Source organism: Protopterus annectens, chromosome 7.part0 (genome assembly GCF_019279795.1).
Source record: "Protopterus annectens isolate FY-2018-M chromosome 7.part0, PAN1.0, whole genome shotgun sequence".
Taxonomy (NCBI): domain Eukaryota; kingdom Metazoa; phylum Chordata; order Ceratodontiformes; family Protopteridae; genus Protopterus; species Protopterus annectens.
In genome coordinates, this window is record NC_056739.1 from 1741631523 (window position 1) to 1741655720 (window position 24198).

Consider the following 24198-nt stretch of genomic DNA (forward strand, 5'->3'; position numbering starts at 1 on the left):
ATGCAGAGACTGCAAAATAAATAAGAAATTAAATTTCTAAAGTTTCCTAGAACCCACTCCAAAAGACATTAGCCTCCAGCGTACAAGACAACACCTGCTCCCTCATCTACTCACAGTGCGAAATTCACATAGCACACCCAAGAGGCATTAGAAAAGCAGGTCTAAGCCCATAAAGCCTACTATGTCTGCTTTCATACAGAGGAGTGCTACTCACAGGTGCATCTACAGTTAGGTATACATAATCCATACCCACTAGAATGGTGACTAAAATCTCTTTGTCTGGTGCCAGACCATGCGATGTCATAAGGGTCCTTACCAAACAAATACAAGTAAGATCTAGTAGTGGCCCATGTGGGAATAAATGGCCTAGTGCACACATCCAGAAGGAGATGCAGAGAGACATGATGGAGCTTATTATTCATGTGGTAAAGGCAGGGAAGTCAGTGTCCTTCAGTAGTATCTTGTCTTCACCCAAAATGATGACTAGGTACCAATACAAGACAACTGGCTTTAACAATTAGCTAAGTAATCTGTGTCATTCTGAGAGGATCCACTATGTGTTAGCTTTGGATAAAAAGGTAGATAAAAATTAAAATTATGAACTCACCATAACTATGTATCTGTGTTGTCCATTTTCATTTTTCAAAGTATGGGTCTTGGATCCAACTCTCAGATCCAACTCGGCCAACTTCTTTAGATTCTTGGATCCAACTCTCAAGCTCCTCCCATTACCTCTAATGCCCCTTACTTGCCAGATTACCTCAGATTGAGTTTGCTGCTGCTAAATATGCCAGAAGGCATAAATATTTAGAATAATAGTTATAACAAGAAACAAGAAAGAAACAGAGCAGGGGCAAAACTGGGAACAATGGTTCCGATATACCTCATCAATTCACTCCCAAAGGATAACAAGGGGGAAGGAGGGTGGGGAGTTGAGGAAGAATGAAAAATGGACAACACAGATGCAGAGTTATGGCGAGTATGTAACTCTACCATCTGTTGTTATAATTTTCATTCATTCCTCAACATATGGGACAGAGTCCCCAGCTATGATAATCTTGAGTGGCCCTCATGGAAGGATATTCCAGAGAACAGCAGAACCAAAGGCAGCCCTGTTCCTGGATAGGATGTCAAACTTTTAATGAGCAATAAAGCATGGGAAATGGACCAAGTGGCCAAAGCACAAATGTCACCAATTGAGCTTTGGCCCAAAAAGCAGATTATGTAACCATGAATCTAGTCGAATGAACTTTTGGGATCTAGGTAAGGAAAAAAAACTCAAAGAATATGCAGAGGAACTGTAATCTGTTATTCACTTAGCTAAGGTAACTTTAGAAACTGGTTTTACCAATTTGTTTCTAGAGGTTTTTCAAAATCCTTTTGTTCTACGTAGGTAGAAATGAAGCCGTCTATGTACATCTAAAAGATGTAGCATGTATTCTCCTTTATTGACAAAATTTGGAAAGAAAACTGGTAAACTGATTATTGACTCAAAAACAACTTTTATCAGGACGGAAGGGTTTGTACTTAATGTCACTCTGTTTTTGTGAAAAACTAAATAAGGCATGCCTGGAGTTCAGAAACCTGCCTTGCTGACGTAATAGCAATAAGAAAAACTGTTTTCCAAGAGAGAAATTTCAGGTCTACCTTAGCCAAAGGTTCGAAGGGGAATTGAGTTAAAGTTTGTAACAAAATGGTAAGATCCCAGGGTGCAGTACGGTCTCTCACTGTAGGTTTAAGTAGAAGAGTACTCTTCAGAAAAGCCTTACAAATTTTTGAAGACACTACAGGAAAAGCATTATGTCCTATGTGGTAATTAGAAATGGCTGCACATTGGACTTTTACAGTGGAAAAACTGGCACAGTCTTGAAAAATTAAAGCCAGAAAATCTAATATAGCAGGAACTGGAGCTGTGAAGGGATCCAGCTTTCTTTGTTCTGCCCAGTATGAAAATCTCTTCCATTTAGTCTTGTAAATCTTTTTGGTGAAGGTTTTTGACAGGAGGATAAAATCCGACAAACTGGACAGGAAAGCCTGGACTGTCTAGCTGTCACTGTAATTGGAGAAACCCTGCAGTTAACTTGAGGCATTGAATGTATGGATGAATCATTCCCGAAGGGTGCGACAGTAGATCTCAACTGGGGTGCAGTGTACAAGGCAGACAGGCAGACAAGACCACAGGAATGGGAACCACACCTGCCAAGGCCAGAAGGAAGCAATGATGATTACCTTGCTCTTAAACCATTGTGATATCTGGAGAAATTTGGGTATTAAGGGAAGGGGAGGATAAGCAGAGAGGAGACAGGGGGGCCAAAAATGGTCCACGGCATCTCTTGGTGACTTCCCCTGAGGGGGAATTAGTGCAAAGAACCTGCAGCACTTGTGGTTGAGGGGAAGAGGCAAAGAGGTCACAGCAAGGTTGAACCCAGTGATGCAAAATCATTTCTGTGACTACAGAATTGAGAGATCACTCATGTGGCATCAGGATGGATCTGCTGAGCTTGTCGGCCAAGACAATGGATCTCCCTGGAATGTACATTGCTACAAGAAAGCGGTTGGATGAGATTGCTCATTGCCAAACTCTCACTGCTTCTCAGCAAAGGGGGTAAGATTTGGTTCCCCCTTGTTTGTTGGTGCACCAAACCACTGACATGTCGTCTGTCTGGATAGCAATCGTACCTAGAGGGAGAGACATCTGCAAGGCCTGCAATGCTAATAGGACCACTCTCATCTCCAAAACACTGATATGCAGTTTCGTCTCTTCTGGGTACCACGCACCCTGAACAGTCCATACCAAGAAATGCCCCACCCCACTTCAACTGGGTGGCATCCATGGTCAGCGTGGCTTTTGAGGGAGGAAAGATAAATGGATGTCTCTGACAAAGCTTACTGGAATGGATCCACTACAGTAGGGAATCCTTGCAAGCTCGCAAAATCTTTATAGAATACCTTCGTGGATGTTGAAGCATCTACCATTGTACTGACAAGGTCCACTGGAGAATTCTCATGTGGAAGAGAGCCATGGGCAATAGGGTGATCAAACCTAAGGCTTGGAGAACCAATCTTGCAGGAGGATAGAGACAGATCTTTTGTGAGGGCTTCTGTGAAAAGGGAACAAAGTATCCTCTGGATATGATCCTTTGCACCCAAGAATCTCTTGTGATGGCTGTCCAGGTGTCCGAGTACAAGGAAAAACACCCAACTGCCTCCACAGAAGAACAGTCTGGCCACCTTTCAAGAGCATTGGAAGGGCCTGTCCAAGAAAGAATCTAGAGACTCTTGGTTCTGCAGTCCCCCCCCCCCTCTGCTGCAAAGACAACATCTTCCGTTATTACTTCCCCCTCTGCTTCTGGTAAAAAAAATCCCCATGCAAGTCCTGAAAAGGTCTTTGAGATTTTCAGAACCACATCTTCTTACCACCATGCTGATTCCTAGAGAAAGGTCTTTGTGAGGTAGAGAAACGGATTCCAACAGCAGACAAGGTCTTTCCATCTTTCTCACTACAGGAAAGTGTGTCTTTAACTGTGCACCCAAACAGGGAAGATCCATTAAAAGGAGCACTGATGAAAGAGGATTTAAAAGGACTCCACAAAATCACACAGTCTCATCCAGGCACGTCTCTTTACAGCTATGCGTGAACCAATAGTCTGTGAGGAACCTTCAGCGGTGTGAGATATTAACCTTATGGACGTGCTGGACATATGTTGTAGGTTGGCCAGTTAAGAGGAGTAAGTTTTCTCTTCCTTCGTCAACATGGACCCTGGGGGTAGACTTTCAGAGTTCCTTGATCATGTTCCTCTGTAACCTAATAACATGTGCCAGGTAGCAGAATGACCATAAGACCATAATATATTATATAATGACCATAATGTCCATAATTTGGATGGCGCAGTGGTGCAGCGATAGCATTGTCGCCTCACAGCAAGAGGTTCTCCAGTTCAATTCTCGGCTGGGGTGCCTTCTGTGTGGAGTCTGCATGTCCGCCCTGCATTCATGTGGGTTTCCTCCAGGTGCTCCATTTTCCTCCCATGTTACAAAGACATGTGTCTGGAGCATTTCTCCCTGGGCTTTCTCTGAAAATTGGCTTTGTTCCAAGTTGGACTTTCCCGGTAAACAAATGTTAAATAATAAATAAAACAAGGCAAAAGTCGCTAAGGCATAAACACACTGTCCATATCTGTCAAAAGCCCTAGACACTCTGTTAGAAGGGTGGACAGAGGAAATCTGTTCGGTTAGCTCCTTTTTTGTGGCTGCCACCATAACCTCAGCATCTACAGGTATACCCTTACTCCAGTACTGCCAGTCTTTGGAGGCTCCTAGAATCTTGTCCAAATGGCAGTGGATAGGCTCCATGGAATCTTCCTTCCATGCCCGGTGGAAGATAAGGTCTATAGGTCTTTTGATGGGGGTGGAGGCAAGGTAACCCAAGACGTAGATGGGCCAGACCCAAAGCCTTTCAGAAACAACAACTCTTCTTGGGAAGTCTGGGAAGTGCATTGGGAGAACCAACCACCTTTTTGGTGTTGGATCTCTAAAATGTCTCCTAAGGAGATATCCTCTGGTGGTGAGCTTGGGGACTCTTCCCCCTAATCAAAATCAGTGCCTTTAGTCAAAAGACTCCTGAGGGGAATCTAAGTGCCTCCTCTTGTATATTCTCTTTCAATAGACCTCTTCAGTGGGGTGTTCTGGAGAGGTATCAGAAAAGACGGTGAGTTCCTGAACAGGAACGGTCTGGAAGCTCTTACGGGCTTGTCCCTGTGGAGATGGGTGAAAAGACTTAGAACTGAAATCCACTGGGGGAACAGGTATAGGATCTGAGAAAGTGAGAGTGGAAGATTCCCTGGGATGGGAGAAAACCTCTCCACTAACTCAAAGCCAGAGTGTCCAGAAGAAGTAGAAACCAACCTCACCAGAGCCAAAGCTCTCGGCTCAGCCAGTTTTCCACCTCTCCCTAATCTCCCCTCCTAGGAGGGAGTCGAACCAGAGTTGTCCAGCATTGAGACCCGAGGGGAAGTGATGGCTCTGAAAACCTTCAAGTCGAAGTCAACTCCCCCTCCCCCCACCAGCACTGATGCTTTGGCTCCGAGACTCATCCTGCTCAGTAGGGATAGGTGACAAATGGGTCAGGGGAAATGGCGCCAAAGGATGAATCTTCGGATCAGACAGCAACTCTCAGCACTCTCAGATCCAATGGTTCCAAAACTATGGGTTGATCGGAGAAGGAGTTACTGTGGGTGTGATGGTGGCTGAAGGCTCACAGATGGAGCCAGCAACACTCCCATCTGGATTTGTGCTCTACAAAATTTCCTCATCATAATGTCTACATCTGCCAGAGAGAGACTACTGGAGGACCTGAGTGAAGAAGTTGTGGAAGGAGGGCAGGACAATTTCATGGAGTCAACTGTAAAAACAGAGACCCAAGTCTAGGAGACACCGGTTCTGCAAAAAATTTTGGACTCCGGATCTGAGGAGAGTTGAGCACAAAGGTTGCTGGATCTGACACTTTTTTGACTTTTTGGAGGGCAGCTCTGAACTCAGAGCAGGTCCAAGAGACTGCACAGGAGAGTGTTTCTTGTGCTCCCTAGACTCTGAAGACCTTAGCTTTTTTTGCGAGGGTTTGAGCCCCAGAAGTAAAAGCAGTTGAAGAGGAAGAAGCTGGTCAAAGGCCCTTCAGGACTAACTTATCATACCTACCATGGATTGCCTTCAAATTGAAGCCACCACAGATCTCACAAGACACCTGCAAGTGAGAAGGGCCTAAACAATATATGCACGCCCTGTGGGCCTCAGATTGGGGTATCTTATGCCCACAGGAAGTGCACTTCTTAAAGCCAGTAGGCTTGTCAGCCATACCAATGGCCGCACACTAACAAACGGTAATCGGAAGAAAGAGAAGAGAGAAATGCTACAAGATATTGAAAAACAGAAAGGGAAAAAAAGAGTAACTACCAGCAATAGTAGAAAGAAAACCTAAAAGATATGGAAATAAAACAGAGTACAAACAATTGTACAAAAGGTTATCTAAACAGAATTCCAAAGGTAAATAAGAGTAAAGAGAGGAAGCTAAATATAGAACAATAGATAACAATAGGAAAAGAAAAACTAAATTCTAATTTTACTCAAGCACCTTAGAGCTTGAGAGAACGCAATCCCCACCGAATCGTTAGAGGAGCAAACGATATCTGATGTAATCTAGCAAGTAAGGGGCATTATGCATAAATGTAGGAGCTCAAGAGTCGTACCCAAGAATCTAAATAAACTGGCCAAGTCAGATCAGAGACCCATACTTTGAGGAATTAATGAAAATTACATCATCAGAAATACCAGTTTCACCAGGGATAGCTTACACCTGTCATGTCAGGGCTTATGCATACTGGCTAAAGCTTTTGTTTCCCCCATCATGACTTGTTTAAACAGCCTCCCAATGGACATTCCAACACAGAAAACTCAAACTCAGAACTTTGGACAACATCGAAGAGGCACTACTTAATGCTAGGAGTCTAAATATTAGGAAGCCAAAAATAGAGGCCCTCCTGCACCTCCCACACATTCATACCTGTGTAGTTACTGAGACATTCCTTTAATGCAATGACAGCATTCCACTTATATAAGGTTTAGCGCATATAATGCTTTCACGCCTTTTAGAAATTACAGGGAGTATATGTATGTCAGAAACGCCATCATTTCCCATCAAATTACTCTAAATTGGAGAGCCTAGAGATCCAAATCACCCATGACAAATCCAACTACTACCTCCTTTCTAGCGATAGATCCTTATCAATGTTCCCAAAAGATCATGAAAATTACCTTGTCATCAAGGAGTTAAGTATCAAACCAAATGCCATTTTACTAGAAGAATTCAACTACTCAGGCATGGATTGCTACATGTATAAACCTCTAAAAATGAATATTCAGAGCACTTCCTAGAATATGTTAATATCAATGCCATTTAGCAATTTGTAAAACTAATAACTAGAAGTTCTATGGACCCAGGTAATTATAGACTCTTCAGACTCCCCAGTAGGGTTGCCACCTTTCGTTGTGGCCAAAACCAGGCATAGGCCACACCCCTTGCACCTCACATAATCCCACTCATCTTCTACCTCATTTCCAACCCATTTCATGACATCATCACCACATCGGATGAGGGAAAATGCCCTCATTTTCCAATAACGATGCCTTTTTTCTGCATATTTACTATGCTTTTTGTAAAAAAAAAAAAAAAACATAGTAAATTCACCGATTTAACAAACTCCAATAGTTTGTTTCTTTTTTTGAAACGGAGATTGTAGTGTTTTCCGGACTACTGGACAATCAGTTTAATTTCAGGACAGACTGGGGAAAAAAAACGGATAGGTGGCAATGCTACTCAACAGCCTTATATTCAAAGTCCAGAGAATGTGTCACAGCAGAACTAATTAATGCAGACACGTGTTAACTTGTCTGATCTAAACCCAATCAATTTGGCTTTGTAAAAAGCAGCTTACAGAGGCTAGGGGCAGTGATCACACAGTGCACACTGCTCATCTTGAATTTGATCAAAGCTTCTAACACTCTCTCTCTATGCTGGCATTATTAGAAAAATTGATCAACTTAACATTAACCCCTATTCTTCCTGACAGTTTTTAAATTGGCTATTCAACAGATCCCAAATTGTGAAAGTTGCTTGAGCCCTCTTTGAATGTAAAATTGTAACCAGTGGAGTATCACAGAGCTAACTGGTGGGCCCTCTCAGCTTTGGCATTTATTTTGCCAACATCCAAGCCAATATTCCAGAAGTGTGGTTGATCAAGTCTGCTGATGACTGCAAGCTGGCCACTTATCTCCTCACCCACAGATATTAAAAAACTCCAGCAAGGGCTGAAATATGCACATACCTGGTATACAACAAATGGTCTCATGCTTAAAAAAAAAAAAAAATACATTATAAATGGTATTCTCATCAGATAGACATGGTCATAACAGACCTGGATATTTATGTGAACAACTCTCTCATATTTGATCGTCATGCTTCCTCCAATGGTGAATAAACCTTCTGTCTGGTTGAGTTAATTTCCAAGGGAATCTTCCCAAGATCCAAGGATGACATCAAACCACTGCATTTATCAGAAACATTAATAAACAGAATACTTCCCCCTTTGGTAGTACAATTTCAAGTATATTGCTTGACTGGAAAAGTCCCAAAGATTTCCAACAAAGAAAATGAAAACACTTCAGGTATCTCCACAGATCAGCATAACTCCCCTTCTACACAGTAGCCTACCAGATATTCCAAGGTGACCTTTGTGTGGCATACTGAGCCATGAAAGACCCAAACTTACCTGACCTACTACTCTGCAAACCCAGCAACTCTACAAGTACCCACACTAGGGACCTAAAGCTACACTGACAAATAAGACTCAAAGGGACAGGTTTCCAGTTTACTGTACTTCCAGCCTACAGAATATGTTACCTCTATAGGTCAAACAAAGTACTCCCTTAATTACTTTCAAGGCTATTCTTGATGACTGGGACAGGTAGACAAATTTATTCCAGGGTTATCATATGCGGCTCAATTTGAGAGGTGAGCACTATTAAGTGCTCGAAAAGTGTGACAAGAACTTTCAAGTGTTTCTACTTAAAGATGTTTACAGCTAGGCATATTATGGTCCCTATGATTGCTTACCTACTACTGTTTCTATGACATCTGCCTAGTGTAGCCTTCAGAGGTATAACAATTTGTTAATCGGATTATGAAAGTTGACATTTTTCATATTTTCTTCTATACCTATGCAAGTAAACAACAGCATTGTTGATGAGGCTTCATTAAGAAAAGAGCAAGAGGTTATACTCTTACAATTCCCTGTTGGGGTGCCTGCTGTATGGAGTCTGCATGTCCTCCCTGCGTTTGTGGGGGTTTCCTCCGGGTGCTTCAGTTTCTCCTCATATTCCAAAGACATGCAGTAGGTGGACTGGACAGTGTAAATTGGCCATAGATGTGAGCATGCATGCGAATGAGTTGTGTGGAAGAACTACCATGGCAGGGCTAGCCACCAGGCGGTGTAAGCCTTGGCTCTAGATGACTGTTACTGTTGAAGTGACACCCTGCCCTCATGTGCAAAATGGGAACAGAGGATGTGGATAGATGGATGAATTATTAACAAAACAGTCTCAAGGCATCACAGACACAGACACAGACACACACACACACACACACACACACACACACACACACACACACACACACACACACACCTGCATACAGTTCATTATGCAAACTGTATCATTTTTGCTATCCCTAAAAAGGAACATGGTAATGATAATATAATGGGAGATGCTTCATTATACCTCAGTAAGCCAACAAGGAACAATTCAGGATAACATTTCATTCTGCTACCAATGTCCAAACAAATCACCTACACATACTATGTTCATATATGGTACAGTTATATTTACCAAGATATTGCCACTTGTTTTAAGACATAATTTGTGGTTATTACCAGTTATTAAATCAGACTTCAGAGCTGCTATGTCAGCAGCTGTACAACTGCCAATCTCTGTACACAGTACAATTCTTTTTCCATTTATAGTTTCTGCACAGCTTTTACAATTCAAAAGGTGTAAACATTTGTTTTGATTTTTTTCCTCTTCATATGATTTTTCCCCCTGAGGTTCCTGACCATCAGGTCTCCCCTCAATAAGAAAGGTCCCATTTATTTCTCCACTGTGAGGTTTATACCTAGAGCAGTGACAACAGCTACTTGATGGCAGGCTGTCATTCAGGCAACCACAAGGATGCCTTGTCCTCTCAACAGCATACCGCAACTAGAGCTCGTGGACAGTCCAAACCTACTCCTTGGGTGGTAGAATGTATGAAACACATAACCATGGTGGCTCTCAATGCTCTCACTTGTGAGTACAATCTTCCACACACTCACTATGAAGGCTACAACCTATTGGTGGCTTGTTCAGCCTAACCTCCACTTCTGGGCCACCCCTGCATTACCAGCCCTCATCCAAAAGACAGCAGCAATGTGTGCAGCTGAATCTGCCTCTCCCACCCAGGGTAAGTTTACCTATCATCCCTGCCAGCACTGTCAGTCTTCTGAACTAATAGTCTAACGTGGGCCACATGGGACAAAGTTGAGGCTTTATCCCTGTATGCCACCGGCACTGGCAACATTTCTTTCAAGTACTGGCTCAAGGGTCAGCCTCTGAGAAATAGTGCAGAATTCACCATTATCCTATGGGAATGGGCACTAGCCAGTATTTCTAAACTCTTTGTGGTGAATGAGCAAAAGAAGCTTATTCAAATGAATCTAAGGTTGTTTTTTTCTAAGCCGAAAATGCTGCTTGACACCGTCTACATCACAAAAACTGAGGTACACATAATTTGCCTAGCTATGTTCGCAAGACTGCTATAACTTCTCTTAGATATGCAAACTGCTGCTCTGCATAAAATAAGGTTAACATACATTAAGGAAAGATGTACAACATACAACATATATTATGCAACAAATTAGAGATTAATATTGTAATAACTTAAGATCAATAAACATTTCTTAGTAGATACAAACACATGAGCTTGGTGGCATGATGAAATGAGTAACAGAAGTGGATGAAGGGTAGAACAGTTGGTTGAGAGAGGAAAGACTTGCCTAACCAGCGGTACATTTAAGTGACAATGCTGTTTGTATCACAGTATGCAGAAGAGTATAGTGGCATCACAACTCTTCAACTTACTCTGCTTCAAGCAGATTTACTGCTAACTAAAGTGCCGATATCTTTTTCCTTTACATGTTAAAATGCACTGTGCTCTCCTGCCCTTAACAACAGATAAAGGGTTATCTGATTTGGGCTCCTACCATTGCAAACCCAAGGAAGGACTATAATAAGCCATGGTTTCCCAAATAAGCAGAGACATTGCCTTCATTAGTAAGTCTCAAGTGAACACCTGTACCTAATATTACAGCAGATGCAGCAATCAAATGTTAGACCAATAGTAATGGTGGAATAGTCAAGGTGACTCTTTACCCTAAATACCTTGTTTTTCTGCTGGGACTGTGAGCGTAAACCTGGCAGGGACTTTGCTAATTGCGGCAAAACTAACATAATTTGCTACTTGCTTCCTAACAGTAGGGCTCACTTAAAGTAGAAAATAAATCTCTCCTCTCTTCAAGGTAGTAAGCCCATTTCCACGTTTTTTTTTTTTTTCTTGCCTTGAGCTCAAGAAGCTACAGGCTCAGAAATGTACCAAAAGATCCACAGAAATATCTACTTTAACATGGCCAGAAATCTAACTATCTAGCTTCAACAATGGACATTTACAAAGAAATGCAACTGGTCACCACTGAAAACCATCTCTCCTTCTGTTTAGAAGTAGCAGTCATATAATTTAAATGCCAGCTTCCTCAATAACCTTAACCTCCTGGCACCACTCTGTGTAAATAGTGTTAAGGCATCAACTGCTGCTGGCTAACAAAGTCCACAAAACGTATGAAAGCTGGAGACAGGGCCTGGACATTGTGGCACAAAGAATCAACCCAACCATATATTGTCTACTAAAAAGCCTTGCCAAGAACCACGTAATATTCTCTTCTTAACTTGTTAAAAGCTATTATACAAACATTTTCATCTTTTGTATTTCCATAAAGTAGAGCATCCTCATGGATGGTGCCCTTTAACATTTCCTGGTAGTCGGGCCATTACTTTATTTCATACAGTCTTTCAGAATTAAACTATTAATTATTGCTCCAATACATTTAGACCAGCCCAGTACTAAGATTTACTCTCATTACACCCGAGTGCTCCTCCAGGCATTTCTACAGTTACCTCCTACTGTGCCTCTAGGTGTCAAATATTGCTTGTTCATACTTGCATTAATAATTCCAAAACCATGATACATACAAGGTATCAGAATATTTTATCTTGAAGCATACATGCTGACAAATACAACTGAACTGATATTTGACCTCTGTCAATGAGTACTTGTTAGAACTGTAAGGTGATAATTTTAAGGCTCAAGCCACACCCACTAGGAGTTAAAGGTGCACACTCAAAATAGATGTACTTGAGAGAATGAGTTATACCTTCATTTGTAAACCATTTTAAAAGTCCTTGTTTCCATACTGAACAAACACATTCTACATTCATTCCAATACCAAATTTACAATTTAAGCAGCAATCCACTTCCTCTTTTTGTTACGCTATACAACAAATTTCCTATAGCTTACATTTTCTACCACTTTTTCCTGTTACGCACGGTTCTTCTAGGGCAGGGTTGCTACCACAGTTTCTACTCATTTTAGTGCGTTTTGCCAGTTTTCCTAGGTGGCAAACTCAAATCTAATTCTTTAACATTGCTTACAATCTTGCAACTTGTTTATCTTAAATTCCTCTAGATCCTTCCATTTCCTAGTTATAATTTGTTTTGATGCTAATAGGACTAATCATGATAGTCACTTTATATGATGTGGCTTATAGGTAGACTACCCTAGCTTACAACATTTGAGAGACTGAAGAAGAAGGGTCCAGAAGCCCCTGAAAAATGTTCCTAGCCAAGTCTCATCTAGTCCTAGGGAAAGAATCAAACTTGTAGTACTTTTGTAAAAGTAAGTTCAGAGTACCAATTAGCTGCTTCTAGAATCCAACCCTTTCCAAAAAGCTACAGATAAAGTCAAGGCACAGGTAGAGTGGGTCTTGATCCTGCTTAGAATAGTTCTGTTGTGATGAAAATAAGGGTAATAGCCCGAGACAACCATTTGGAAATGGTCTGTTTTGACCCAGGTTGTTTCCTTACCTTCACAAGAAATGAACAATTGATCAAGAGATCGGAAAGATTTTGCAATGTTAAGATAGTACCCGAGTTGTCTGTGGACATCCAAGGTGTGCAGAATCCTACTTCCCTCATTTTCCGGTTCAGGAAAGAAAACAGGGAGATGGGTAGTTTGGTTTAAAGTAAACTCTGATACCACTTTAGGCATAAAAAAGGACTCGTTCTCAAAGAACTCTCTGTAGAAATGAGATGGGGTTGACTCATCATATGGTGCATACATCTCATACACTCTTTTTGCTTAAGTCAGAGCAATCAGAAAAACAGTTTTCCCATGTTAAGAACCTCAAGTCAATCAGATGAGCTGGCACAAATGGAGCAAGTGTTAGCTTTTCTAACACAGAAATAACATCCCAAAGGAGAAGCCACCTATTTTCTTTTGAGGTCTCTTATGACAAACCTATTTCAAAAACATATTGACCTTAGAATGCCCTGAAAGAGGAGGATCAATTGACAGACATGCTGAAATGGCCAATAAGTTAACCTTCATGGAGAAGCATGAAAGGCCATGGGACAGTAATTCACAGAAATACTGTAAAATCAGAGAAACGCTAGACCTGAATGGCTGCTAACTAGAATGCATCCATTTGCTAATATATGATTTTTAGTAGTAAGCTTTGTTGTCTCCATTAATATCTGCTGCATGCACTCAGTAACTAGGTGCCTAAAACGAATTAAGCCCCTATCATCCAGACAGTTAGTTGAAGTTAGCTGGTGTCAGGGTTGTATCAAACATTACTGTACTTGTGTGTATACAGCAATTTTATGAGGAAGCTTGTGCTAACTGCCTATAACCATTTCCAAAAGAAAGGAAAACCAGTGTTGCATAGGCCAGACGTCACCACAGTGATCCTGGGGGATTCCTTCTGAATCTTCAGAACCATCCTGGATATCAGTGGAAATGGATATGGGAACATTCTTGTCAAAGGAAAAGAAAAGGCATCTGACTTCCAGGCCTTATTGCATGGAGTCCTGGAGCATAATTTTGTAGGTTAATTGTTTAGAGGGGTGGCAAAGAGAAGAACTCCACAAAGTTGGATCAAATCTTGGACAACCTCCTAATCTAGTTTCCATTTGTGAGGGTCTCCCTTTGTCCTGCTCAGCTTGTCTGCCACATAATTTTGCTCTGATGAGATGTAGAGTGAGACTGTGCTGTAAAGCTATATCCCAACCTAACATGGCAAGTCTGGAAAGGACACAAAACCTAGGTTGACCACTGCTTATTGATGTACCAAGTGACTGTGGTATTGTCTGTAACACCATGAAGAGGTCCAGTGGATCAAAGATTATTCAGATAATTGAATGCCTTGATCAGAGTAAGCATCTCTAATATTTATACCCTTACCTTTGTCTATGGTATTCCACACACCTTGCTCTTTCATCCCCCCCTGAAGCTGCTCTCCAAGTAAAATTCAAGGCATCTGTGATGACTGACCTCTTTGAAGTAGAGAGAAAGATGGGGAGACCTGAGATTTAGCGAAGCGTGCTGTTTCCATCAAGTGATTTCTTTTCTGACAAGCCCCAGAACTAGGATCTAAAAAGATAATGAGTGATGGTGCTGGGAACAAAGAGTATGGAGTCTTGCCATGGGTATCATGAGAATCATAAAAAATCCATGAGACCCAAAATGCTTTGGTATTCCCTTGCAGAGAGTGAAGTCAGAGTAGAAAGCTAAAGAAAAAGATCTAGATATAGATCTATTTTCCCTGTGAAAGAAAAGCTCTTTGAACTGAGGTGTCTAGCAGACACCCCAAGAACATCGTCCTGTGTGGAGAAGTCAAAAAAGACTGTTAAATGTTCTCCTGCAATCCCTCCTGCAATCCCAGCCTGTGTAAGAGATCTCTCATCCAAGTGAGAGATTCCTGACACTTTGAAAAAGACTCTGCAAAGCTGAAGCAAGTCATCTAAATATGGAAAAATGTGCCTACCATGTAGCCTGCAATGTCCTACATCTGGAGCTAGACACTTTGGAGAACACTTTTGGTGCAGCAGACAGCCAAAGGGTAAGGGAGAGAACATAAAGTGATCCAGACACAAAAAACCTTAAGAATCACCCAAGTCTGGATGACTAGGGATGAGATAAACATCTTTTAAACTTAGTGTTACCAAGAAACTAAGTGAGAAAGAGGAGGTAACAGGTTGTGAAGTGACAGCATTTTAAACTTGGGCACCATCACAAATAGGTTTAGGAAAGAAAGATCCAGAACTGGTCTCAACTTGAGTATTTTCTTTGTTTGGCACCAAAAACGTCCTTGAATAAAAAACAAACCAAGGAAGAATTGGCTATATCACTCCCCGAGACAACATATGTTGAAGGACAGAAGGAAATGAAGAGTCTGGTATGGTGGACAAGGAATCACTCCCTGGGAAGAATTTCCTCCCACTGCCATCTGAAAACTTGATGAATGACCTTCAGAACCCATTTGTCTGAATCTGCTGCCAAAGACAGAAGTGGATATTCAGACTTTCTGAAGGGAAAGGGGGCTATCAGTGTGGAATGGAGGACAAGCTCACAAACAAGTCATTCTGCCTTGTTGTACTGTTGGGAAGGAGTCCTGTATTTTTTGGAACCCCCTTGCCATTTTTTCTTAAACATCTTGTTTACCATCTTATTTTCTTTCTTGATAAAAGATTGGATGAGATATTAGAGAATCCCTTAGAAAATTTGAAAAAGGAGGGCTGAAAAAAATCTTAGAAGATTCGCTATCCCTGTTCATTGCACTTTTTAATAATCTCTGCAGCACAGAGACCAAAACCTAATCAAATGAAAAAAGGTACTCTGCAGCAAAGGGACCAAAAACTAAATAAAACCAAAAAAAAGGCAAGAAGTATGTACTTATCAGTAATGTAGGGAAAAGGAAATCTGCCCATTCCCCACTGCAGTGCGATCTTGGAGTTGGTATGTGGGGATGGGGGTGCACCCCACCCCACGCACACACATATAAGGAGGGTCCAGTGTTCATAGAATTCTCCTCATGTGGAGTCTGCGCCTGACACATCCCACTAATTACATATACCAACTCCAAGATTGCACTACAGTAGAGAAAGGGCAGATTTCCTTATCCCTATGTTACCGATAAGTACATTTTTCGTGCCGTCTTCCTTATGTTGGCCAAATATGATAGTTCAATGTAATTAAATTTACAATCATGAGGCCTTTCATTGCAAAAAACTTTTGATGTTGTGTGTGTGATGAATGGCCATTCAGGGAATGTGCCATTCGATCACTAAACATAACCCCCAGCATTCTACAAAGAAGAATGGGTTTGTGGCACTAGTAATGAAACTACCTATTTTGTACACCTGCAGAAACAGCTGAAACAAGAAACTTCAGAAAAGAGGATTCAGCAAGAAAAATGTGTTCCATCTTTTCAAAGGACCAAAGACTATCTCAGTTTCAGGGAGGTAGGGTAGTTAAAGGTAACTTCAGTACTCGGCAAAAAGTGTATACTAGAAATTCAAGAAGCAATGAATTTAAAGATGCCAGGTGTTAGTACTGGTTTGATTAGCAGAACAAACTTCTGAATAAACAGAAAGGTTGATTTGAGATAAAAGAAAATAAATGAGGTAATTTACAGAGTTAGATGAAATGGAAGAAGGCCATAACAGATACATACCATTACTATCTTGAAAAGAAATGAGGTAATCTAAACGTTTAGATGAAATAACAGAAGGCCAGAACATATCACTTGCCTGAAAGTGTGGAAGGAAGCACAAATCACTCAAGTTACCTTAACAAAACAGATTAGGGAGTCTGTTATAGCAATAACCCACGCCTGGGTGTGGGTAATGCTGGATTTACCCACGGTTGGCGTGGTTTAGTCCCGAGAAGCCCGAGGACCAAACAAAGCCAACCGTGGGTAAATACAGCATTACCCACACCCAGAAGTGGGTTATTGCTATTATACCATGACATTATTTAAGAAAAGAAACTATTACTTTTCTTAAATAATGGCATAGTATAATGCCTGTTTACTGCCCTTCCGCAGATGTCTGGCATCCACGGCAGTTCTGATGTACTGCGCGCCTGCACAGTACATCAGAGCTGTGGGCAAAAGCAACGGAGAAAGCAAGATCTCCGTTGCTTTTTTTTTTACTGTTTTCGCTATGTTAAATGGGTTTAACATAGCGAGACAGTTTTAAAATAAGCAACGGAGATGTCCGTTGCTTATTTTAAAACTGTCTCACTATGTTAAACCCATTTAACATAGCGAAACAGTAAAAAAAGCAACGGAGATCTTGCTTTCTCCGTTGCTTTTTTTTTAAAAACCTGTCTTGCTATGTTAAATGGGTTTAGCATAGCGAGACAGCTTTAAAATAAGCAACGGAGATCTCCGTTGCTTATTTTAAAGCTGTCTCGCTATGTTAAACCCATTTAACATAGCGAGACAGTGTTTTAAAAGTAGAGTTATACTAATGGAAAAAAGTCCGGGCGACCGGACCTTTTTCCATTAGTATAACTCGATTTACAATGTGCACGCTGGCCAATCAGCGTGCACGTTTTGGGGGTGTCATGGCATAATAAACAATTAAACAACCCCTAGGCCTACAGTTTGTGTAAATAGCACACTGTGCAAGCCACAGAAACAAGAACGAAGGGAATTTCTGCTATGGAGCAAGAAGGTACTTTCACAACCGTCTGGAAAAATAAATCCCAGTCATTATGGCTACATCTTGTACATCTTATTCATAAAGCTCTGTTAAGCATTATTTGATTTTTCCATCCATGTTCTGCCATCATTAACTGTTTCTTGAACTAAACACACACACACACATTATATAAACATTATATACATACACACATAACACACACACATTATATATATATATATATATATATATATATATATATATATATATATATATATATATATATATATATATATATATACACACATACACACATATATATTTATATCTTTTAGCATATTCTTGAATATATAAATATGTTTTGTTCCTTTTTTATGTGATCCTACTCACAAGGCTGTGCCTATAAATGATCCATTCAGATCAGTACACTACCCTGATAAACAAATATAAATAACATAACAATATTTAAAACAATCTAATTCAAAACTATGTTAAGACTATTCTAGAGGAACAGGTGAATACACAGTGCTACAGCACACCAGAACCCCAAACAAAGGCCAATGGGAAAATAGTAAAGAAAGTGGACACAATTCAGGAGTCCCATAGCGAGTGTAGGAGCACCATACTGTTAGTCCTAGGGATTGAGTGAATAAAACGGGAACTGTGGCGATTGCGGGGAACACATAGCTGTAACTATGGAAGGTGACAGTGGACCAGTGCATGGACTGGAGAGACTAGTAGAGAGGGCTAGACTGCACTAGGTGGGCAACAGCTATTCAAGGGTGAATGCTGCACTGGCCTGATTCTACCCACCACAAAAGCATGTTTTTATTTTATTTATTTATCTTTTATTATTATTATTATTTTCTATTTTTAGCATAAATACCATCCAGCAGGCATAAAACCAATGGTTTTAAGCAGAGTGGGATCAACTCTAGCACAGAGTGGGAGGTCTCATCAAATAAGAATACAAGTGACCCTAATGTAAGTAAATGTCTATGACCCAAAAATGTGTACATAGTAACATAAATAAATGTGTATGCGATGCAAGACTGTGCAGAGCACCATTTTCTTCTTTCTTTACTGTGGAAGTTTAAAGTGACTGTGAGACAAGTTTTATTTATTTTTTTCTACAGAACTCAAATGAAAGGCCAGCTTTAATTAAACAATGTATGTGGCCTAAACATAAAGCATGCGTACTAAATACAAACAAGACTTCAGAATCTCTGGTTCCTTGGCAAACTGTCCAGTTATCTCAACTTCAGATGGCTCTGTTTTTCCTCTGCCTTTTAATTAGATCTCTGCAATCATTCCTTTTTATACAACACCTGTACTTAACTGCCAGTGATAACCCTTTAAAGGGAAATCAGGGTGGGGTGCCGGTTACAATTACAGACAATGCAGAGAATCCAAATCTAAATTCTTTGAACAATCATTCACACACTTTAATGGTGAAAACCACCGGACTATAGTAAAATAAATAGCTTCCATTTCAATTCTCAAGCAGACCAAGCTTAATATGCACAATTACAGACGAATATGCAGAGTGTGGTGCTGCGGTAGTGTTGTCGCCTCACAGTTAGACGTTGCTCGTTCGATTCTCAGTTAGAGCGTCTACTGTGTGACGACGTGCGTGAGTGGGCGTTCCTTCGTTGAAGGTTGTGCGTTAGCCCCGGCAAGCCAGCACGTAAAACTCTACTGCCAATCATTAGCGGACCGGAGTTCCGCTGTGGCGATCCCGAACTGGGAAAAGCCGCAAGATACACACACAGACGAATATGCAGAGTCCTTGAATGTCAGTAGCCAACAAGCAGAGCTTAAAATGTCAAATCTTGACAATTTCTGTAGTGTGTGGACTTGGGAAAAAAGTGCTAGCATAGATTCTGCAAAGAGGGAGCATATACACAGACACATGCATACACGGGTTACATTCTAGTTGTCAAAAGACAACTTGCTGAATGGGAAAAAAAGAGCTGCGTCAGCTGATGTAACAGCTTTTTTTTTGTTCAAGATCACGGTACAGTAGGGATCAGGGATTTTGCCCTTTCTCCACTATAATGTGAACTTAGAGTACATTTATGTAATCAGCAAGGAGTGTGGTGGTGCAAGGGGATCCCCCGCACAAAGTTTTTTCTCTGGTAGGCAGCTGTTCGACCAACTGTGGTCAATCAGTTGCCTTTCGATGTTTTAACTTTTTGATTTACTGGCATACACACACACACACACACACACACACACACACACACACACACACACACACACACACACACACACACGGTTTAAGAAAAAGAAAAAAAAATGTGCAATTCCACTGTATCCAAGTGGAGTATGGGTTGTTCTGAAAGCTACCGATCAATATGCTTACCGCACAAAAGCTAATTTTCAAATACAGTTGGCAACTAAAAATGACAAATGCTTGGCAACATACTGTACCTCTGACTTCACAACAAAAACAACAGCATTGTTACTCATTTCTTTGTACATATGGCCTGGAAGAGGGACAACAAGGCCTAACAAAATGCTGCTCAAAGACAAGGAGTTTATGCTTAAGTCCTTGGTTTCAGAATAAGCCCAAGACCACTGAAAGGTCAGCCACTGTGATAAGTATCTGATGGAATTTTGTCCTTTCCATATGAGAGGGATTAGGAGGAAGTTCCACGAATAACTTGTTTTTTGGTAAAGGCGGTGGTGGTGACCATGGTGTTCAATACAGGTGCTCTAGGGATATTGATGGTGTCTAGAGAGCCAAGAAAATACACGCAAGCAAAGATATGCTCTAAAGCACACGTATGCACATCAGGGCCTAATAAAGTTAAAAAAGACATTGAGGGTTCTAGAAGCATTTCCCAACTATTCTACTAAGACAACAAGATCATTGCCAAATGTCATACTTGAGGCCTCCACTCATTATTTACCCTGACAAGAAGCAGTTTAAAGAATGTCAGGAGTAAGTGGTGACACAGTTAAACTTCTTGAGTATCACCTAAAGGATGCAGAATCTGTAAGGCAAGAATGGGGCCGGGAGGGTGCAGCATTAAATGGGGGCAAAAAGACAAAGTGAATGAAACCATTATTAACCTAACAAGAGGATGAAAGATACTAGTCCCCTTGATTTTCTAACAGTAATTTGCAACAGAAACATGTATTTTACAACTTTTTATTACAGAATGATAAAGAAACAGGAGACTGGTTTAACTATTTCGTATGTGTACAGTCACAATTTCAATACATACAACTGAATATACTGCACTGTGCCTGCCTCACCGCCTTGACTACACTGTTTCAGAAAATATGGATTAATAAGAAAAGTACCTGATTTGTTTTATTTCCTGCCATGTTAGTGTCCTCTCTGGTGGGCCACGTGGTTCAAACTCTCTTCTCATTCTGTGGAACAGAATTGCTTTCTGCCTCCTTTTTTCATCCCTAAAGGACATAAAACAAATACTCAGAGATAAGTCACTTTTTTAGTCTCAAGAGAGTTTGCCCCAATATTTTTTTTTTCTTTTTGGCCATGTCTCCAGCTTTACAGCCCATCAAATTAAGATACCACCTCAAATGTACAATACAGGAAATGTAATTTAAATACAAGTCTTGATGGAGAGACTGGAAACAGCAAGGGAAAATGACTCTGCACCACAGTATAGATAAATAATGTAAATACTAGAAAAAAATCTGCACATACATATGTGTGTGTGTATATACACACACACATAAATATATATATATATATATATATATATATATATATATATATATATATATATATGTACATAATACACACAAACATGCACCACTGTATAGATAAATAATGTAAATACTAGAAAAAATCTGCACATATATATGTATGTATATAATACACACACGTATATATATTTATATTTACATTTTTTTATCTGTAATACTGATGGCTTCTTCTATCGGACTGTTCAAAACCGTGTGTCATGCGAAATTTCTCAGTTGTCACTTTCTTCCATCATGCCATTACATTCAATCATAAAGGAGATCAAATCAGATTGTAGCCTATCAGCAACTAGTGGTGAAGAACTGAAGTTTTATGATCTTTTTTCATACACTCTTTTGCAGTTTATGTCTGCTCATGGAGCCAACTGCAATTTCCACAAGAGTACACATAAGCAATTCTTCATATCAATTTGAAGAACTCCTTGCACTATCTAGGCAACAAATCTACAAAAAGTTTCATACAAGCAATATAAAAATATGCGCTTCTGTGTAAGGAAATGGAGAAAAAGCTGCTCTGTTCAGGGAGCCTGTGGCAAAACTAACAAGGCTACATGCCCTAATCAAACAGCATAGATTTATCATGGGCACAAAATGGAAAGCAGCTATCCAAGAACTCTTAAGAGTCTCTGTTGAGGGACAGGTTACAAATACACCTCTGAACAAAAACCCTGATCGTGGGTTAAATAAAGCAATGAGGTAAACCAGTCTCCTGTTTCTCACTGTCCCTTAATAAACTACATTCAAATAAGAGTATCTGAGTGCTCACTATTAAAGACAGAGTATAGCTGGAGCTTTTTGAGTCTGTCCATACAGGGCATGTGTTTAAGGCCCAGGAGGTATTTTTGGGGCCTTTCCGGTTGTTGTAGGTGTCTAGTGAGGTACATGCCAAAATGGGGTGTTGTATTCTACAATATGTCTGATGAGTGACAAGTAGAGAGGGACTATGACATATTTCTTCCTTAATGAAAAACCCTTTGTAATGAGATGTGCCACACAGAATGACTTTCTGACCACAGTGGCAATGTGGTTGTTAAAGGAGAGGTTGCTGTCAACCCCTGTCCCCATATCTCTTATCACACCTTTGGTGTTTAACTGACTATCGTCAATGTGGTTGGTAGTTCATGGGCACCGAATTTTTCCCAAAGGGAATGACTATGCATTTTTTGGTATTCAGCTTAAGGCCATGGTTCTGGCATCAGTCATTGGTCACAGTAAGGCCTTTTTGAAGAATGTCTACATCAGTTGGAGAGTCAATAACGGATCCCAGTTTGCAGTCATCTGCAAATTTGATCAGCCAAAGTCCCTTTATATTGGCTTGAACTTCAGAGAAGTAGATGCCAAACAGGAGAGGACCCAGGACCAATCCTTGTGGGACTCCACTTGTAACTGGTCGGTAGTCAGATCTGGAATCTGCTACTTTCAGTGTGGCTTCCATCAGTGAGCCAGTTTGTGACCCACCTTCTGACATAGGGGTTTACGCCTAGTTTAGTGAGTCTATTTATGATTCCTGAGTGAGGGATGGTGTCAAAAGCCTTGGCAAGATCAAGGTAGGCTGTGCGATCTACCTTGCCTTCATCCACAGCTCTGGTGACAAACTCAAAGAAGTCTATCAGGTTGAGCAGGCATGATCTACTTTTCACAAATCCAAACTGCATTCTGACTTTTTGATAGGACAACCCTGTGTTGACTTAAGGGACCAACCATAAACTCTAGAACCTTACCAGTTTAATCTTAGTCCTTGACCCCTAACCCCATAAACTTGTTTCAGTGAACTGCAGTGATGATCTAAATTAGGTGTATGAAGTTGGATTAATACAATCTGCAAATGAATACATATCAAGAGAAGGAAGCAGATTCTATATTTAATTACTTTATTTATTTATTTTACATTTGTTGACCCAGTTTGTCCGACTGAGCTGAAGAGCCCTTTTTCAGCGGAGGCTCGGGGAGAAAAGCTCCAACATATTATAAAATTTTCATTATAAATTAGTATTAAACAGCAATGTTTCAGGATTACTACAATGCATTAAGTAGCCAATGTTATACAGTGTCAATTATCAGGAGTATAGCAAAGCTCTTTCAAGATGTATAAAAAGAAATAATACATCATTAAGATAAATATAGTTTTTGGGGTAAGTAGTTACAAAAACCTGATTTTATCATAATGTAGTTGCATGAAGGCAAGACAACTGCAATAGAATCTTTCTCTGAGGAGATTTGCTTAATAGGCTTTAGAAGACAGTAGAAAGAGTAGTCAAGGAAGATTAGAGTGAGCTAGTGAGAAGAGTGAGTTAAGGGCAGAAAGTAGATTAAGGTATGGGAAGTAGGGGATGTTTTAAGGAGGGAGAGAGCAGTGGCAGGACCAGTGATTTTTAAAATGCTCTTTGGAGGCTGTCTTAAAACTGTTTAGGAAATGTAAGGGTCCTGATTTCTAGTGGGAGTCTATTCCAGGCAATAGTGGGGTGATAGCTGTACATGTTACATCCAAATTTAGACTTGGGTTTGTAGAAGGTCTTGGTTACAGCTTCGGAGAGGTCTGGGGGAGAATAATGGGAGATGAGAGGGGATACTGTTGCCAGGCAGCAGGAAGGCTGGCATAGGACAGAAGGAAGGCTGGCATAGGACAGAATAGATGATCTGGAGCGGAGAGAGAAGAAGCTGATGTGGTAATTCAAGCCAGTTTAGGGGTGTGTGAGAGTGAGAGAGAGATGGGATTTGTAGGCTTGTTGGGCAGCAAATCTAGCTACCTTGTTAATTTTTATAGGTAGATTCAAGTTTGGTCAGGAGTGTTGAGTTAAGATTTGTGAAAATTTAAGAGTTGTACATTAGACTGGTGAAGTCTCTAAGAGAGATGAAAGGGCTTATGAAGTGTGTATTGTTTTATTAAAAGTTTTTTTATTTTTCCACACTACTGAGTCCGGTCTTTTACTACTGTTTTTTTAGTCGTTCTGGAGGTTTTGAGAAGTAGGGAGTGAACCTAAGTACTTTTACAGGAGAGTGATTACTCAAGGTGTTTGGTAGGGTTTCAGGGTTATGATATTTAGAAGGATTAGATA

At 40.5% G+C, this 24198-nt stretch overlaps 1 protein-coding gene across 1 annotated transcript in view; it reads right to left on the reverse strand.

Annotated features, from left to right (window-relative positions):
• Nucleotides 1–24198, reverse strand: part of NGRN (neugrin, neurite outgrowth associated) — an 89052-nt gene that overhangs the window by 41894 nt on the left and 22960 nt on the right. The window contains exon 2 of the mRNA XM_044078282.1: nucleotides 20714–20824. Within this exon, the coding sequence (XP_043934217.1) occupies nucleotides 20714–20824 (111 nt within the window). The remainder of the gene's footprint in view (nucleotides 1–20713; nucleotides 20825–24198) is intronic.